Below are 17,506 nucleotides of genomic sequence, written 5' to 3'. Positions count from 1 at the left end.
CGTCTCAGTATTACACAACAATGAACGAAATAAGGGTTATATTTCAATTTGAAGGATATTGGGAAGATGATTATGTTACAATAATTGTCACTTTGGTCCTTATGGATATCTTTAAAAGTGAAGAAATGTCACCTCCAATTCTGCAAAAGCCTGTGATGTATAAAAAAAATTCATATAGTTTGATTGCTAAATAGACTTAACATTCTATCACCATTCACCACAACAGCTGAGAATGTCATTTACTTTTCACTATCGTAATTTTTTCCGCACCAAAAGAAATTGTAATGAGGTACTGATGTCATAAATATTTCCAAATCAGTAGAAAAATGCTACTATTACAGACAATCAAAATTCTTCGTACAGAAATCAAACTTAATCCAGATGTATCAAAAAATTATGCACGACAAAGAAATCTATCCGACAGGAATGGGTCACTTCATTCAATTCCAAGTCGACATATTGGATTTTTCTTAATAAGGGCAAGATCCACCTGCAAAAACAACACGAAAAATCCATGGTTTAGGATTAATATATTAATATCACTTTGCAAATTCAACAAACAGCATGTAAAAATTAAAAATAGAACCAATCAATCATGTTTTATACACTTGAAAAGACCAAATAAACAGCGGTTTTTTCAGCTCAAAATGCCATAACAATACCTTGTGTCCGAAGAGATCCCTGATGTTATCTATCCCATACATAATCATAGTTGGCCTGTTTTCAAAAATAATATGTTAACATCAATCTGGTGACGTCGATCAACATGTTGTATTGTATTTCCCTTATCCTTTGATTATATTTGGTTAGAAAATTGTCGAGAATTTAAATTTTATAAACCAATTCATTTCATTGTTAGCAAGATTATGGCGTTCTCAGTGTTCAGTTCTCACCTTTCAAGAGAAAGACCCCATGCAATAACCTGGACATCTTCAGGAAGCCCCATCGGCCGCAACATTTCAGGTCTAAACATGCCAGAGTTTCCTACCTCAACATATTTTTTAAAGCCTTCATGATAACTGTTACGAGAGCACTTACTTGATTAATATGGAATGTATTAAATATTGATTATTAAGATAACGCCATGCCAAATAAACATTACAGAAAGACTCACCCGAAAATCTCCATGCTAGGTTCAGTGTATGGATTGAAAGCAGGTTTGAATTTCAGCTTGGTCATGCCTGAACTCAAAAACAAAATTTATATCTAAGATCAATGACAGATTAAATGTATTCCTAAAACCTGGCTGTGGGAAATATTCATTTAACTTAAACTTACTTAAACATTCAACTTATACAAAAAACTTCATTAGAAGAGAGAGATCATTACCCAAGTGTTTGAAGAAATCGCGTAGAACTTTCATTAAGTCCTTGAGAGAGAGATTTCGATCACATACAAGGCCTAAATCGAAATGCAAAATCATGGGGATCACAAAATCAATAAATTTGTAGGAAAAAAAATTAGTTGAGATTAAAACCCTGGTGCCTCAAACAAAAAAGTGATGTGGATTGTAAACAAATATGTTGAAGTGATTCCCCACCCTTTAATATGATGTGGGTACAAAATCATAACTGGACCATCAAAGGTGAATTGTTTTTATCTGTACGAAGATGAACAACTTAAGAACTAAAACCCTGAACCCAGTAACTCACTAGCTCATGTACCTTCTATTTGGTGGAACTCTGCAAGATGTGTTCGGTCAACTGCTTCATTTCGAAATACACGATCTATAGAGAAATATTTTTTCGGAGAAAATGGTTTCTGCAAAGACATAAAAGAAGATGATGCAAGCTATACCTTGAAGAAAGAACTTAGAAAGTAAAGGCCCAATGGCCCCAAACACAACACAATCGTATGCATTGACAAACACATGACACAAATACAAACCTGTGCCAGTTGGTACAGCATCCTGGAAGAAACAGCAGTTGTGTGGGTCCGCAGAAGGTTTTTATTTGCTTCCTCTCTTTTCCAGTCGTACCCATATCTACCAAGGAATAAATTGGAAGGTTAACCTCAGAAAGCAATTTGGAACTTATCTGTCTATAGATAAATAGCCTACATTAGAAAGTGTACTGAAAGAGCTCAGGCTCATACCCCCTAGACTCATAACCACCAGATTCATGAATTTGCTTCACCCGCTGAACATAATCTTCAGGCAGTTCCTTTGTTGTTGAAGGAGCTGCAGATGTGTAACATATACTCAAGATGGAGGCAAAGAAAATTTGACTAGTATTGAAAAAATCACGATTTTACTAACTTTCCAAAAAGAAGGTGTCATGTGAATCACGAGCTGGATGTTGTTGGGGCTGGAACAAAGCATCAAAGTTCCAGAAGCTGCCATTTAAAACATTCAGATGTGAAGTTTACAGTGTAGGCAAACATGTGCTGCTTAACAGTATGATTCAATAAGTACGCACAATAAGTGAATCAATTCTAAAGATAAAATCTAGCACAAAAATAACCATGAATCAATGAATCATGCAGATTAACAGTATGATTCATGTAATTTGAAAATGCATACATCTATAACAGGTACTTTATCATAATGTTCTGATACATTATTTTTTAAAAAAAAGTTTCTTTTCATGATCTCACTACTAAAGGAGCCTTTCCAAGAACACGTGGTGTTGTCAATCATAAGAAAAATTGCTTCATTATCACCTTGTCATCATTCAAATCAAAGATTGTCGAAATTCTCTAATTATTCCATAACATCAACCTATACCCGCTGACACACAGACTAGAGCATACCAATTCAGTGCACCAAGATTTTGGATTCAGCTTTCATATTTTAGGGCTGCAAGCCTGCAACTACTAAGCCTATCCAAAAGTTTTGGATTTATTTGATCATCAGTTCTACTGAGGATTTAATCATAAGGCTGCAAAACCTTCCAAACATATGATTTTTCACCTGCTTGATAGAAAGCATCCTTGAAGAGTGCAGAGTTTGATTTATCTATATTGGTGGGGCAGGGGATCATAAATCTTTAAATTGGAAATTAGAGTTATTTGTACTTGAATTATTATTCTTTAACTCTATGATATCGTTAAATGTATTGTTATTTATTTACTATACATTTTCTGCATACTTCATAAATCAGGAAAGCCACTAGAATTGGACGAGTGGTGAGGGGTTTGGATAGTTTATGAGATAATAAGTTCAAACCTCATTTCCAATATTGTAGACACAAAAATAAAATAAAAAATCACAAACCCTAGATAGGTATTGATATGGAAACAACAATTACCTGCTCTCAACATAATTATTTGTGGGCATCTCCTCAAACCTGCAACATTAGATTCCCATTACAAAATGTTAAACTCAAAGGTTGAAACAAATATTTACCACAAAAGACATCAGGCTTCTGCATGACAAATATAAGACTCACCCCATACAGAGGAAAATTTGTTTCATTTGAGACCGTACCTACAAAATGGAAAATTTCCGGAACTATTAAATACAAGTGATCACATATGTTTGGGATAAAAGCATAATCAACTACACAAATTATTCACTTTTCAATGAGGTTAACTGAATGGATCAAATGGCACAATTTCACTATCAGAAAACACATTTTTGAAATAACACAAACCATATATCCACATCATACAGATTTGACAAAGTTTTATGTTGGTTATTGACACTTCATGACAATCTTCCTCGTTTTTCAAGGCTTATGGCCAGCAATCTGAAGATCGGAAATGAAGCTTGACATATGTTGAGGAATTTTTTAGATATAAGCATCACTAAAATTAAAATTATAATATATTTATACACATCATACAGAGACCTTACAGATTGATACTACTAAAAAATGCATAAAAAGAACACACAAAAACACGCACATGTTTTATTGATATAAATCAAGAGTATGATAAATGCATTCCAATCAAGCTACAACCTTAAATATGTAAAAACAGACTATGCTTTTTGCTTATGTTTTCCTGAATATGAAATTCTTCTGTTTTCAGTACAGTTTCTATTAGGTTAAATGCATCCAAAGGTCATTCAAGTTTCACGTTTGTAACAGTTAGGTCCTTCAAGTTTCTAACTTGTTGCACCGTCACCCTTCCGGTTAATCTCCTCCAACATATGTGCCTTTTTTATCAAAACATTCACCATGGTGAAAGTCAATGTTAATGGTCATAGTGCAACAGGGTAATTGGAAGTGTAAAGATGCAACAAATTTTTGTAACGGATGATAACTGGAAGGGTAATCATGCAACTAAGTTTGAAACTTAAAAGACCTATTTGTTACCTAAAAAACTTAAAGATGTAATAGTTACAAATGCGAAACTTAAAGGACCCCTAGATGCATTTGGCCTTTCTATTATATGTAGTTTTGATATTCATTTAATCAAAAGGAGATTGGGGAAAGGAGGAAAGGGGGAGGGGGGGACAGAGGAAGTATCTCCTTACCTTTAACAGTGGATGTAGACTGCCCCCTTCAAGAGGCTGACCTTTAGCACTGAAATTGTACTCTTTGAACTCTGAATCCTTATACTCGCCACTGCAACAAAGTAACACAGTACAATCAGAGTTCACAAGATATGATGCAAATACAATAAAAAGTCTGCACAAAGTAGAGGTTTGAACAGAGTTTAAAACCTCCCCAAGTTTACCGTCAGCTTATGAAAAGAAAAAAAAAGTACCTCTGCAAATTTTCTCGAGTTAAATCAGTGAGAACCTTCTTTCTTTTTGGAGCATAGTTAGGGCCCTTTTTCACTGAGTAACCCTTCCATGTCCTACATTTTTAAGATATGAATAAAAATTTCAATATGAAATAATGGACATTCTTTATATCAGGAAAACACTGAAGAACAATCAAGTGGAATTATTATTACTGTGGAACAATAAGCTTTCTTGCTTTGAGTGCTTTGATATCATCTGAACCAATGCCCTGCGTTTGCAACATATGGTAAAATTTCTAATGAGATATGAATAACTCACAAGGAAAACTAACTGAAAAAAAAAGAAAGATAAGTAACCCATATACAATTAACATTAGGAGGAAACAAAAAGGTCAAGAACAACTATCTCTATTCTTCCCAAGCAAATAGAGGCGCCCATAGAACTGTTTCCCTTCACCACTCACCCACGAGATAGAGTGCAGACCCACCTCCTAAGTCATAACTACAGAATATAGAGAATGAAAGATCTCAAACCCCCCTTCCAACTTCCTATACCTGAATCACAAACCCCGATAGTAAAGACCTAGCCTATATGCATATACTGCTAAAACAGAGATTTCAAAGAAAGTTGATAATTTGATACAAACAACGAGACTACCCTGCCGTCTGCCCCCATCAGCAAGTGCATGTTACCAAACGGGTGAGTGTATTAAGTATAATAATAATAAGACTGAAAGAGAGCTTACTATTTCCTTTAGTATAAAGCAGATTCCAAACAAGCATGAATAGAAACTATTAAGGTGTCTCTTTAAAAGTCAAATGCAAAACCAGGTAAAGATGGTGATTGACTTTAACAAATACATAATATTTCACATTTGTGCTACTATCAATTATCTGATTTAGGAATTAACAAAATTAACTATATCTCATCATATAACCCCAATTTTAATAGAACATTAACATTGGCAACGCCCTCGCAACCTCTCAAGTCTCAACAAAATTAAGAAATTCACAAACAAGATTATTCATGCTAGCAGTACAGACCTGTCCCTGTTGTATTTGAAGAAGTAGGTCTTTGACTCTATCTTCCACATGTTGGACCTGCATCAAGAAATAAATTTTACAAATTAAACATCATTTCGAACAACAGAGTAAACTAAACATCATACAAATTTAATCTATAATGTCCTCAGCATCATCAACATACCTTCTTAGATATGAGTTGTTTTCCCATCTCCACCCATTTATTCTTAGCAGCTTGAGCACAAGCTATCTTGAAAACTGAAGGACCCAACTTTTTCTGCAAAAATAAAACAAAACAACAATTTAATTTGTATACACAATACACCAACAGTGAAAAACTTTTTTACAGATGCATCAAGAAACTGACCTGAAGTTCATCTCTGGAGATACCTTCGGGTGGAATAGCCAACATTAATTGCACTTCGGGGGATCCTAGTGTAGTGTAAGAGTTTCCTTCATCAGTTAACACCCATGTCTCTCTCTTAATGTCTTGAGCATCAACGTATCTGAAACCATGGAGACTCTTAATGACGTTGACAATTTCATTGTGGTCAATGCCTCGTTGAGCTGCAAATTCACCTGAATCTATAATCTCGTCGTTAGTTTCCAGGTAACCTAGAACTGCTTCTTCCGCCATTCTTCTTCTCACAACACAAACGCCAGTGTCCTAACGAAAAACCTCAAACCTCGATTTGATGGAATGGATGGATGGATCTATTTTGTTCATGGGCCTCTTCAGGAAAATTGGATTGGGCTTCGGATTATAATCCCATATATATTTTTTTTTTGTCAAATATAAGTATGTTTAATTTATAGTAGTAGTAATTGAATAAATAAATAAAAAATTATCTTTTTTTTTTTTAAAGTAGTCTAATGAATAAAAATTTTACATTCATAGTAAATAAGTAAAATGTCTGAGATTCAAATTTTGTTATTGCTCTGTTTTACAAAAGTCCATATATAATACGACGTCGCTCCATTTCACAAAAATTAAAAGATTTTTTTTAATAAGCCAAATTATATTAAGAGCAAAATAAGAGTCTGAGATAAAACAAAGAAATAAGGAACTAGCTTTCTAAAAACACACAAAAAATATTAGCAAGAAAAATAATATGATTCTCTGAAACATGAGTACTACGGTATATATATAACCATGACAAGATAATTTTAGATGATTTAATAACAATTTGATAACATAATTGTAACAGAGTAGCTAAGTAATATCCACCTAGAAATTAACTAAATCATTTGATTATAGTAGATGTTGCCGGTCCACTTGTTGGACCGGGACATTGCTATCTTCAGCTTCACAATTGCTATTAAGAGACACACGAAGGGGTAAGAATGTCGTCCAAAACCTGTGTCGATTCAAGGACAAGGTCAACAAAACAATCATCTTGCACTCCAAAAATATTGAAAAAATTACTTAATATAAAGGTCTTATATTCTTCTTTTTTTTTGGTAAAAAGACTCCATGTTCTACTATTTCCAAAACTAAAATCGATAAAATTTTATGTAAAATTGACATTCTCTCGACAAAGGTTAAATAAATTAATTGAATTTATTACGAATTAAGAAAATACAAAATAAAATTGATAATATTAATTTAATAAATAATTTTGTTCTTAAAATGAATACAAAATAACATTGATAATAAAATTTAGTCATTTTGCTGAAATACTATTATGAACTCTAAAAAAAACTCATTTTTAATTTCGCGTTGGGCCTCCTAATGTGTTGGACCGGCTCTATTCAAAATATCATCTAAAATTTTACCCTTAAAACAAATAAATGTGTAATTCTATTTTCAATCTCACACATTGCAATATATTTACCAACTAAATTAATCAAACTCAAAAATATACCATGTAAGAGGACATCTTGATAGCATAGCACAAGACAGTGGAAGCAAAGACACGAATTATAGGTGTGCCACGAATCCGAATTATCATCAAAACTTGATTGCACCTAACAAAGTACTAGTGGACAACTAAGCCTAATCAACTATAAAACTTACAACCTAACTATAGAATATTTTCTTTTTCACATAAACCAAGCACATAAACTACTAAAAACCAACCTTCATTCTACTATTTTCTTTTAGTTAGGTCACTGTTGATGCCCATACACGATTCATCGAAACTATTCACATTTGGAGTAAATTCTATCCAACCATAATTGTGATAACAAACAACAATAACGAAATTTATCTTCACCCCCCCCCCCCCCCCCCCCAAAAGAAAAATACTATAAATTAGGTAATATAGAGAGGAAAAATAATTGTGGTAGTATTTCCATGATTTAATTTCGAAATGATTTATGATAAAATGAAAAGAATGTTTAGATTCCAATGGAAGAGTGCATGTGATTGTGCACTACGCAAAAGGTTCCAAAGAGATTTTCGAGGGATGACAAGAAGCACAACCATGTCCAAAGAAAATTTAACATCTATTCTATATATCTCCTCAATGGATAAGTATATTCCTAGACACGAATTCATCAAAAACTTTTTACCGTAGTTTAATGAAAAAATATTCTTCACTCTATTTTATAAATTACTGACTGATGTTATTAATAAATTTATTTTAGTATTTATTTTTAATGATAAAGGCATGCCAGTGTGTATGGATATGAGAAAGTAGTTGATTATTCAATACTACTCAGTATAGTGTAGTATAAAGAAAATATAGTTATTTTTTTGGTACAGTATAATGGAAAGAAAAAAAAACTTTATTATTTTTCTATCTCTGTACTATTTTGCTCATGCTGTTGTAATTTTTTTCCCCGTAAATTTCGTATCATCTGCATGCAACTGCATATATTAGTCTTCAAATTTTGTGGGATTTAAATGGATGACAAATTCTCCTCATGAGTTTTAACACGGTTGCATGCCCCAGCCAGATATTGAACCGGAATTCATACATTGATTAAACTATAAGAGACTCGTGTCATCTCATCAAGTATTCTTTATTAATTTTCAATTTTTTATGTTTGATAAAATTATTATTTTTCAATTTAGTACTATGTTTTCTTTTGGTACAATATACCAGGAAAAAAAAAGTAATCACTTCAGCAAAAAATAGAGTTACACACATTTATATTTATTTATTTTTACGAAATGTGCGGTGCAAATCTTAAATTACTTAAAAATAAAAATTTAGTATTTAAAGACACAAAATATTTATAATATTTAAATAAAACATCAATATACACAAATTTCAATAAACTTTTAATACCACATTTATCTTCTTAAAAAAAAACACAAATTTCTAAGCTCTTTTAATAAATAATAAATCGTTTTTCAAGGTCAATACAAAGTTGAATAGAGTGTTGACGCATGCATGTTTATCTTTTATTAGTTTAGTGTGGTCCGCTTCACATCAAACATGTTGATATACAGAAACCCAACGCAGTATGCTCGCCCAGATAAGGCACCTTGTATTGGACATGTCTTTGCTATAATTATAGATACTCCTATTTAGTTGACCAACAAAAAATACAACAGGAACACCTGTTTTATTTTAATGAAAATGTAATCAAAATAGCTGTATATTTTTTTCAATATTATTTTCACACAAAATCTAAAGTAAACTAAATTTTTGTACAAAAAAGAAAACTAAATTTTGAATTGGCAGTAATCAATCTGTTAACATTTTTTTGAAGCACAGTATTAGAGCCTCGATATTAATGTTAGGATGACATGAATATGAATATTAGAGCCTATCGGGTTAGGTCTCGATATTCATGACATGGTATCAGAGTCTATCGGGTCTATCGTTGGACTTCCTATATCGTTCATGCTTTAGGTCTATTGGGTCGGGCTGAAGCGTGAGGGGGTAAGTTGGCAGCCAACACTCGGTGGAATTTAGTCTCACATCGGATAGATAGAATTTATGATAAGAGATTATAAAGAGGAGACACTCCTCACCGTACAAACCGGTTTTGTAATAATGAGTTAGGCCTTAATATTCATAACATTAACATAACAATGTAATATGACATAAACATACGGTACCAAGGAAATTCCAAATCATTTAAAATGATTTTTTATCAAAAATTTTATTTTATTTTTAAACAAACACAATCAACTCATTTCATTAATAAAAAATGTTCAATACAACGAGGAACACAACTAAAGAAAGTGCGACTATACCATAAAATGACCGCCCTGGCTAAAGTGTGATCCAACATATTCGCTTGTCACTTAGTAACTTGATTTCAAAGTTCGGATTACCTTGTAACAACAATTTAATAGATAAAATAATAAAACTCAACCCTGATACTCTATGACGGATAGCTTGTATAGCATCTACCACAATCTTTGAATCACTTTCAAATGCAATCTTGGACCAACCTCTAAATGTGTGGCTAGACGAATAGCTTCCAAAATAACCATGGCTTCACCTTTTCGCAACTGTAAGATTATGTATACATGTATTTCTTCCTGCAACAACAAAGATGCTTTTTTTTCTGTTTGTTTACAATGAACTGTAGATCGAACTAGGAACTTATAGCGTACTATTAAAACCCCTCACCACTAGACCAAATCTAGTGGCTTAGCAACAAAGATGCCATTTGAATTACAAATAGTAGTTATTAAATACTAGTACTATAGTAGTTATTTAATTGAATGACAAAGGTTAATTACCAGACTTAATAGCTTCACAAGCCACTATATTTGGTCTAGTGATGAAGAGTTTGGGTAGTATGCAAGAGGTTATAGGTTCGATCCTCTCTAACTCCATTGTAAAAAAAAAAAAAAAACTTAATAGCTCCACATTATTGAGAGAGGATCCTCTCCGGTCAGAAAATAACGGGAGGCTGTCCAGTCCATCATCCATATCCATCATTTAATTATTTTATAACATTAATCACAATAAACAAAAAAGAAGAAGAAAGGATGGTGTTGATTAAACTGCAGGTAAATTTACTGTTAGATTTTTGATCAGTGGTTGAGATTGCTTTATTTTATAAAATTGTGTTCGTTATTTGTCTCGTTGGATCTGAAATTAACTACCATAATTTATCATAGTGTGCAACTGTGCGATTGAAAAATAGTATTTGGTTAGACACAACACTTAAATAATACATGTTGGACATGCAGATAAATTCAAAAGATTAAAAGATAAAATGATTAGTTTTTTTTTTACAAGCAACAAAATGATTAGTTAATATTAAGTGATATATTATCTCCGTCCCAAATTATAAGTGAAAATAAAAAAATCACATTTATTAAGAAAAAGTTAAACATGAGAATTTGCATTTAACTTTATGAGAATAAGAAAAAAACATTCTTGAAAATTACTTTCTCCCTTGTAATCTGGGACAAAAAAAAATGAATTTTTTCCTCTTATAATTTGGGATGGAGGGAGTAAACTAAACTATTTACCATTTGTTTTTTCTCAATTGTGTATATGTGCCCAAATATATTTTATGGACAAAACTTAGATAAAGTTCTTTAGGTCCAGTTTTTACTGTTCTCCAATAAAAAATTGACACCTGGACTGTTTATTTTACATCGTTAAAATTGAGTTAACGTGCCTTAGAATTTTATCTTCCCGACCCGCTTCGTCTTCCTGACCCGTCGTCAATTGAACTTCTCTCTTGTAATTTGACAGACATCACCTGCATCCTAAATCAACCGGGGGCAAACCACCACCTCTTGAAAACTGACGCGGTGAAAGGAAAATCCACCACGTTTCAAATCTTTGTGCAATCTGAGATTTTTTTAACTACCAAATACCACAGCCACAAGAACAAAATAGATTCCACCAAACTTGAAAAAGGGTGACGTCTTTTCTATGTGGCGGTCGGCGAAAAACAGTATGAGATTTTTTACCAAACTTGCACATAATGGAAGATTGAACAGGATTAAGAGTTGTTTCTCACAAATTTCGGGTGTTGAAGATTTCAGAGAACTTTTTTTATGCTATAGAAAACGTTTTTCTAACGGTGGTTATCATTTAAAATAAACAGTCCATGTGTCATTTTTTTATTGGATAACAGTAAAAACTGGACCTAAAGAACTTTATTTAAGTTTTGTCCATATTTTATTTGAAGTTGCGTCTATGTGAGCCTAAATTACATTCTTGAAATAAGCCATTATGATTGATCTAATGGTAAAAAATTTGGATAATATGTTGTAGGTCCTGGGTTCGATTCCCAACTCATTATAAACAAAAAAAATACATTTTTGAAATAAATTGGCATGGGAAAAAAAAAAATCATGTTTTTAGTTCAATGTTCCGTCTCAAATTATAAATAAAAAACACATTTATTAAGAAATATTTTTAAATGATCACTATAATTAGAAGAAATATTTTTGGAAGCATCTTAATTTTCTTACAAAAAAAATGAACATTGGAAAAAAAAAAAGGATTATTTTAGCTTGGTTAACAATTAACAATTAACATCGGTACATGTCGTTTTCCTAAAAAAATAATTAAGCTAATCTTCATATCTGTAGTGTGATTAACTAAACAAATAACTAATTTTCCATTCCTATTTGCACAGAATCAGATCTAGACCTTTTTGTTTTTGTATGTTTACTTACTTATGTTTGTTTGTTTATTCATTCATTCATGTTTGTTGAGGTTGTCTGTCATTTCACCTCTCTTTCCTAACCCCTAACTGCACTGTCATTTTCACACCATGCACAAAAATTAAGAAGATGATGATGAACAACAACAATAACAACAACATCAATCTTTGATTTTCCCATCTGGGTTTTTCTCATTCAAGGATAAAGTTTCCGACTTTCTAGGAATTTTTTTTTGTTTTTGTTTTGAGTAGTGATTGATGGGTAAGGTTGCGGTGGGAGCTGCGGTTGTCTGTGCTGCCGCCGTTTGTGCTGCGGCGGCGCTTGTGGTGCGCCACCGTATGATAAGTTCGAGGAAGTGGGCACGTGGGTTAGCTATAGTGAAGGAGTTTGAAGAAAAGTGTGGAACACCAATTGGGAAGCTTAGACAGTTAGCTGATGCTATGGATGTTGAGATGCATGCTGGTCTTGCATCTGAAGGTGGTAGCAAGCTTAGTATGTTAATCAGCTATGTTGATAATCTTCCAACTGGGTTCGTAGATTTATCATTTTTCTTCTCTCTCCGTGTTTCTCTCCTCAAATTTCTGATTTTGATTTTTTTTTTGTTTGAAATTCAAATTGAGATGATTGATTGAGATATAGACACTCAGTGATGATCAAACCTGGTCATGGATTTGCGGTGGATTGTTTGATATATTTTATGTTCTCATATCATTAATATGCAGATATATCAGTTCAGAAGTAGTTGACTTTTTTTATGCCTTTTTGTCCAATTCTTAAACTGATTTCAGCATTAATTCAGTCCGTGACTTGTGATTGCATTTTGGTATTGGCATAGTTGATTCATATAAAGAAAAACTAGTTTATTTATTAACACTGGTTTTTAAGCTTAAGATTTTTTTTCCGGGTGTAATTATTCTGATTTTTTTAGCACTTATGAGTTTACATGATTGTGATTATAATTGGAGGAATTTACTAGCAAATCAGTCATATAATAAAACGTCAGCCGTTGATGGTTCGGTTACATTGGATACTGATAGTTTATTCCTATTGCTTTTGGTTGTTTATGTTGTGAAAGTTTGGATGATGAAACATTGTGATAAAATTTCTGTAATATGAATTTGTAATTGTTAGAGATTTTTCCCTTTTTTGAGTCATTTTTCACCTTGTCTCGTTATTTGCAGCGATGAGGAAGGACTCTATTATGCACTAGACCTTGGTGGCACAAACTTCCGTGTCCTTCGTGTACATTTAGGTGGAAAAGAGAAAGGTGTTATTAGTCAAGAGTCCAATGAAGTTTCAATTCCTCCTGAATTGATGACTGGTTCTTCAGAGGTAAATGTGTTATTGGAAAGTCATTAGGAGTATTGAGTTAGCCTACACTCTGATATATATTGTTTCTGTTGTTTGTTACAGGGATTATTTGATTTTATAGCAGATGCTCTTGCAAAATTTGTTGAATCAGAACCTGAAGGTTTTCATCCTCCAGCTGGCAGACAAAGAGAACTCGGTTTTACGTTCTCCTTCCCTGTGAAGCAAACATCAATTGCATCTGGTACTCTAATAAAGTGGACTAAGGGTTTCAGCATTGAAGATACGGTAATTCTTGTTATATTGATTATGTTATATTCAGTTTGAAACACGCGCTTTGTTGTTGTATTGAACTTTGGCGAGACCATAAATCATAGTGTTTGTTAACCTCAAAATTGTATCATAGAAACTTTTTTCAAAGAGAGAATTATTGTCTGCTAGTTTTTCTTTGTTTTCATAAATTCTCCCATTGATTAGTTGCTCCTTTATGGCTTGCTTGTAGGTTGGGCAAGATGTGGTGGGCGAACTAACCAAGTCCTTGGAAAAAATTGGCCTGGATATGCGGGTTGCGGCTCTAGTAAGTCTCACTCTCCTCTTTTAGGATTTCTTTATTTTTTTTCTAGTAAGAATTTGAAAATGATGATTTCCAGTTTGTCTCTGACCAGAAATTTGGAGTTATAAGGTTTTATGGTGTCACTTTTTATTATAGTTTTAGCAACTTTTGGATGGTTAATATCTTAACCCGGAAATAAAACCTAACCTGATGATGTTTGTAGGTTAATGATACAATTGGAACATTGGCTGGAGGCAGATTCTACAATCAGGATGTCATTGCTGCTGTGATTCTCGGTACCCGGGACAAATGCAGCATATGTAGAACGTGCACATGCTATCCCAAAATGGCACGGCCTTTTGCCAAAATCAGGAGATATGGTAAGGTTATGAATAATTAGGAGAGTTACTTTTCTCATGAAACTGTTCTACTATGCTACTAAGAGGCAAGTAATGACTAACCGGTGCCAAATTACTCCTAAATAATGTAGGTTATAAACATGGAATGGGGTAATTTCCGATCTGCACATCTTCCTCTAACCGAATATGACCAAAGTCTAGATGCTGAAAGCTTAAACCCTGGAGAACAAGTAAATATGATTAATCTATTATATATTCATTGATTTAAATAACCAATATAATCTGTAACATCATTGATCCTTCTACTATTGTTCACAGATTTTTGAGAAATTGCTTTCTGGCATGTATTTGGGGGAAATTGTACGGAGAGCCTTGTTGAAGATGGCTGAAGAGGCTGAATTTTTCGGAGATACTGTTCCCCCCAAGTTGAAAAAACCTTTTATACTTAAGTATGCCACCGAACCTTATTTTCATTCAGTGTTTGCACTATATCACCTGTTTTACCCTGTTGAGTTGCATAAATCTTTATTTCAACACGTTGCTTGATGTTGTATTAGAGTTTTCATAGTTTTAACATATTCTATATTAGGACGCCTGAAATGTCTTCCATGCACCACGACACAACTCCAGATCTGAAAGTGGTTGGAAACAAATTGAGGGATATATTGGAGGTATGCATGATCTACCGACCATGTTGAAATACGACTTTCATGCCTCACATATCATCCTATGAAGTGCTAGTTTTTCTCAAATCTATAAGTTTTCTTATTGCTTTCCTTTTTATTAGATCTCAAATACATCACTTAAAACGAGGAAGATTGTTGTGGAACTTTGTGACATTGTCGCTTCTCGCGGTGCTCGCCTTGCTGCTGCCGGTATTATAGGAATCCTTAAGAAGCTAGGAAGAGACATGGTTAAGGGTGGAGAGAAGCAAAAGTCAGTGATAGCATTGGATGGAGGGTTGTTTGAACACTACACTAAATTCAGAGTTTGCTTGGAAGATACACTGAAGGAATTGCTCGGAGATGAAGCAGCTGATACCGTTGTGGTTGAGCTTGCTAATGATGGCTCAGGCATTGGAGCAGCACTTCTAGCAGCTTCTCACTCGCAATATTTGGGAGTTGAAGAGTCCTAGTGTTATTATTGCCAAGGTAATTAAAGACATGTAATACCAGTTTCATATTTTTTGTTTGCACACGTAATAGATCAATACATTGAAGTAGCTACTATGCCTTAGTTACTGGTCCACTGCGGAGGTGCTCCTGTGCTGATGACCGGGGCATCCATCCATTATTTTGGTTGCAGGGTTTGTGTCTCCTATTTTATGAAATAATGTTATAAACTAAACTTTGAGTGTATCCTGTTTTGCGGAATGTAGCCTGTTTTCAACGATAAATAATAAATCAGGACTGTTAATCAATGTTTGTATGTTAGTGTTATGTCAACCTCTTAATCAGTTCGCTCTTTAACTCTTTCTCCCTAACCACTAAGCCAACTTTATATCCCCCCCCCCCCCCCCCCCCCCCCCAAGCTAGCTTTTATTTCACAAGGCTTTTCCAAAATATCTAATGAAGATTGAAGAAGTGTTGTTGTAAGTAGAGGAAATTATTCTAAAGACACTCTACTTGAATTCCCTTCAATTCCTTATTGAGAAATGACAAATTTTTTTATCTGAAATCAATGCAAATATCCTTGTGAAATGCATCTTTTATCTCTTAATGTTGACACATTTTTATTAATGTATTATTATATCTAGTTGAAATACTACTGTTTTAGTGCAGTAAAATTTGTAAATATTATATATTCAGATTATAAAAAGTATTATATTATATATTATACTTAAAATTTGTTTCTAATACTTATTTGTTTTCCATGAACTTGGGGATGGAAAGAGATTTTGAAAAGTAAAGAATATATGATAAACAAACGAATGGAGTGTGGGATGCGTAACTATAACTCTAAATAAGACGACGGGTCACAACATAAAAGCGACATTATTGGAAACACCTTTGACAAATCAGTATCACTAACCTCAACCAGATTCTTTCATCTTTTTACAACGCAGGACCACCAACCATTTCAAGCCTTTTTAATAGTACATACATACATACATTACAAAAGACGTATATTCTGTCTTTCCCATGTGGATATCACAAACTATGTGCTCCAAAAAAACCATTAATCCATTATCCATCTAATTTGTTACCAATACAGGGTAAATCGGATAAACCGATTATTTTGATAATTAATGGATGAATTATTAATCCATCATCACTTGGATGGATTAATGGATAATGGATTAACATATTATTTTGACGTGGATCACAAACCAAGTGCTCCTCTGTCCTCTCCGTGATTTAGAAGGTTGCGGGGCACAACCAGGTTAGGTTTGGATGGTTGGTCTCAGACCGTCCGACCGACAATACTGGTTGAGGTTACATCTTAAAAGTGACTGGCATTCATTTTAAAACTTTTTTTTTTGTTGCTAAAATAACAATCATTTTAAAAACAAAGGGAGTAATTTAGACACAAATAATTTGCTACTAATACAAGGGTAAATCGGATAAACCAGTAAACCACCATTTTAGTCCCTAAAAGTATTGGACGTTGTTATTTAGTCATTGATTCAGCCAAAAATCTAAATACATCCCTAATTCTTCAAAACATCAATCATTTTAGTCGCTGCCGTTAATTGGGACACGTTGAAAAAATATTAATTTAATTCGTTGATATGGACAATGACACAAGTGATGATGTGTCCCAAACTTAAAGCCACATGCATAAGAGATGTGGCAGGGACTAAAATGACACTTAGATCAATTTCATCTTCCCTAATTTCCTCCTTCCCAAATTATGTTAGCTGATATGCACAAAAATGTATTTGTAGCAAGTATTGCTATAACCTGTCAAAACCCTTGAAGTAATTAGCAACTTAACTTAATTCTCAGCATTTTGTTCACTTTCTCTACCAAGCATCCTTCTTCCATAATTCCATTATTTTCCCCTTAATTGCATTACCAAACATCATTTGTTCTTCATTAATCTAATGTGGTAAACCACTTCATCTATCTTCCTTTTTTACCTCGAAGA

At 33.3% G+C, this 17,506-nt stretch overlaps 2 protein-coding genes across 2 annotated transcripts; one reads left to right on the top strand and one right to left on the bottom strand.

Annotated features, from left to right (window-relative positions):
- Positions 1-200: 200 nt before the first annotated feature.
- On the bottom strand, positions 201-6,426 carry LOC123915522 (phenylalanine--tRNA ligase alpha subunit, cytoplasmic-like). Its single transcript, XM_045966676.1, has 17 exons — positions 6,023-6,426; positions 5,840-5,932; positions 5,677-5,733; positions 4,846-4,901; positions 4,654-4,746; positions 4,421-4,511; positions 3,390-3,427; positions 3,249-3,287; positions 2,258-2,334; positions 2,095-2,179; positions 1,888-1,984; positions 1,665-1,761; positions 1,330-1,401; positions 1,115-1,181; positions 894-1,019; positions 663-717; positions 201-490 (listed from the first exon to the last, which is right to left on the bottom strand). The coding sequence occupies exons 1-17, from the start codon at positions 6,290-6,292 to the stop codon at positions 437-439; spliced, it is 1,467 nt and encodes a 488-aa protein (XP_045822632.1). The 5' UTR covers positions 6,293-6,426; the 3' UTR covers positions 201-436.
- A 5,721-nt stretch (positions 6,427-12,147) lies between these two features.
- On the top strand, positions 12,148-15,836 carry LOC123915521 (hexokinase-1). The gene is given in 10 exon segments (XM_045966675.1): positions 12,148-12,725; positions 13,378-13,528; positions 13,610-13,792; positions 14,007-14,081; positions 14,281-14,358; positions 14,360-14,437; positions 14,548-14,646; positions 14,735-14,865; positions 15,006-15,087; positions 15,204-15,836. Coding segments are annotated over 10 exon segments (1,497 nt in total). The 5' UTR covers positions 12,148-12,453; the 3' UTR covers positions 15,552-15,836.
- The last annotated feature ends 1,670 nt before the right edge of the window (positions 15,837-17,506 follow it).

Source organism: Trifolium pratense, linkage group LG3, assembly GCF_020283565.1.
Source record: "Trifolium pratense cultivar HEN17-A07 linkage group LG3, ARS_RC_1.1, whole genome shotgun sequence".
Lineage (NCBI taxonomy): Eukaryota > Viridiplantae > Streptophyta > Magnoliopsida > Fabales > Fabaceae > Trifolium > Trifolium pratense.
Note: the sequence above shows the minus strand (reverse complement) of the source record. Positions and strands in the feature narration are given on the sequence as shown.